Source organism: Anopheles coustani, chromosome 2 (assembly GCF_943734705.1).
Source record: "Anopheles coustani chromosome 2, idAnoCousDA_361_x.2, whole genome shotgun sequence".
In the NCBI taxonomy this organism is placed as follows: domain Eukaryota; kingdom Metazoa; phylum Arthropoda; class Insecta; order Diptera; family Culicidae; genus Anopheles; species Anopheles coustani.
The window spans coordinates 16,747,837-16,750,262 of NC_071289.1; the positions used below are offsets into that span (position 1 = coordinate 16,747,837).

Here is a 2,426-nt window from a genome sequence, read left to right on the forward strand (position 1 = left end):
TCGAATATCGAAACGATTCCCCTAGGACCTAGGATAAACAAGTATATCAACAACCAACATCTTAGAAAGGCTGTCAATAGAAATACTGTGAACATATACAAATCTTCCATCTTGACTAGAAGCGGAAATAGCTTTGGGGAGGAAGGAAAAATCATACAACAACCATCTTTTAACAAATATTTAGCGACCCTGCAAAAGGGAGATGTTTTGAGGAATTCTTAGCCTGCAATATACTCACGATACAGCACCCGTAGAAATTCGTTTTTGTACCAAGCCAGTTAACGTTTGGGACGTCTTTAGAGAGCAAAAGAATTCGAAAATGTTTCGAAAAAAAAGTATTATCAAAGCATTGCGAGCAAAGAGGGAAAGTCATGGCGGATGTGGGACGTTTAAGAGCAGTACAACCGACGGCGGTCGATGCGTTGGATTCGTTTATGAATACATCTGTGTACAGAATAAGTGCATTAGTGAAAGGATTACTATCATTAGAGAAACTATTACCTATTATTATTGATAGCATTAACTGAATCAACAAAGAGAAACCAAGTAAGTAGCCGAGTGTAGACGGAATAAAATTGGAAAACATTTAAAAACTTAATTCTTTGAAATCGTTCATTCGATTGTCGCTTTTAAATGGTAAGTTGGTAATTGCAAACTTTTTAAATATACGCTCTGTTCCTTTATTATAACAAGATGCAATGTAAATGGGCAGACACACACGAAAACAATATCTCATGGTTGTGTTTAGCTAGCAGTAAATACCGGTAGAATAGTGGTTGATTGCTGGGGTAAGTTTCTTATCCGGACGCTTCACTCTTTTCTTTGTAAGATATCACACCTTTGTCTATCAAGTCCGGGACTTCGACCGCTAGCCATGGCGCCAACTGGAAGGAAAAAAGCATGTTCAATTGATTAAAGTTCACACATTGTGTCGTTTCTGAGCTCTTACCCCCAATGCCATCGCGTGTGCGATGCCAAACTTGGGTACATTTCTCGCCCACAGCGGTTTAAAGTGATCGGTCAGACAAATCTTTCCCCCTCGATACATCTTCGCCGTTTTGCCGTCGAGCTCAGGCAGGGCTATTTCCGGTGCGGTCGCTGGGTAGGTGATGGGAATCTGAGGAGAACAGGAAAAAAAACTCAATTATAATGATACGGGAAGGATCGAGAGACATGTTCACTTACGTCGAACTCCACGTCGAACTCGTACTTGTGCAGATTATGCATGTACCAGCATTTGCCGAACCATTTCGTACCCTCCTTGTTCGACTCTAACCGGAACCAGTCCATATCAGCAGCTTTGTTATTTTGCACATACTGAAAAGGAAACGTGTGCAATCACGTCAGTACTTAGACCCTCGGTTTCGCACTTTCTAATTCGTACTTTTATCAGCGCCTGGTATTCCTCCTTCAATCGTTGCACCCAAAGTTCCTTTTCCCTCGGGCCAGCCCTGGTCTTGAGCAGTGGAATGCTGCTCAGAGCCTTGCGGGTTCCATCGTCAACCATTGTGAACTGCGGGATACGCTGCAAGGGAAATGATCACTACTTTTACACTATTCTCAACAAAATATGGTAAAGAATCGAACGAGAAGCTGTTTGCACAATTTTTGCCTTTCGCTTCTGTTGACAACTGTGAACGACGTGTCAAAACAATTGTTGTTTACGCTGTCAGTGGACGACACATGCCAAATCGCAAATTGGCAAGTTTAAATCGACGGTTCAGGAGTGCTGCATATAATATATTACACAGAAATAATAATTTACTCAAAAACTATAGAACATCATGCAATTAGTTCGTATATTTTGAAAAGAACTATACAATTTTGACCAAGGTTTTTGAAGCTTGTTGTTTTGGTAAATGGCATATGTGTTGTCTTGCAGACAAGTTGCGCTGTCAGTTTCGCAGTGTTTAGTGATGGGAAAATGATTTCTATATATGGAAGAGTCAATCCCTGCAGGGCTGCAAATCTATCGAATTAAATAATCTCCTGATTTGAATCCCCAAATAAGGCAGACACGAGACTATATATTAACAATAAAAATCCGCTAATGTATCGTAACAAAAAGGTTGTATAATGCAGATGATTAGAAGTGAACCATTTACAAGAAATTGGACGTCGAATTAGACGTGGTTTCAAAATGGACCGTTTCATAACAATGATGTCCATTTGGTTTAAATAGAAAGGATTATAGGTTTGCTTTGTAATTTTCATTGTGTTCAATTGCCAAATGAGTTGAGTCAAATCTGATTTTAATCCTTTCAATGGGGCTCAATCCAATAAAATACGTGAAGGGATTGAGTCTTCGGATCTTCAAAATAGCGATGCTGCCAACACTAGTCGTGAAGACGTGATCCAGTAGGACCGAGTTTTGGTCGCGTGCGAGAGTCTAGAGGAATCAACACACAATTTGTGAACCGAACGTC

The 2,426-nt window shown here is 40.3% G+C and overlaps 1 protein-coding gene across 1 annotated transcript; it reads right to left on the reverse strand.

Moving 5' to 3' along the window:
• Positions 1-662: 662 nt before the first annotated feature.
• On the reverse strand, positions 663-1,626 carry LOC131266567 (ubiquitin-fold modifier-conjugating enzyme 1). The gene is made up of 4 exons (XM_058269135.1): positions 1,385-1,626; positions 1,186-1,317; positions 950-1,117; positions 663-884 (listed from the first exon to the last, which is right to left on the reverse strand). Exons 1-4 carry the CDS (start codon positions 1,505-1,507, stop codon positions 798-800), a joined length of 510 nt encoding a protein of 169 aa, XP_058125118.1. The 5' UTR covers positions 1,508-1,626; the 3' UTR covers positions 663-797.
• Positions 1,627-2,426: the final 800 nt, after the last annotated feature.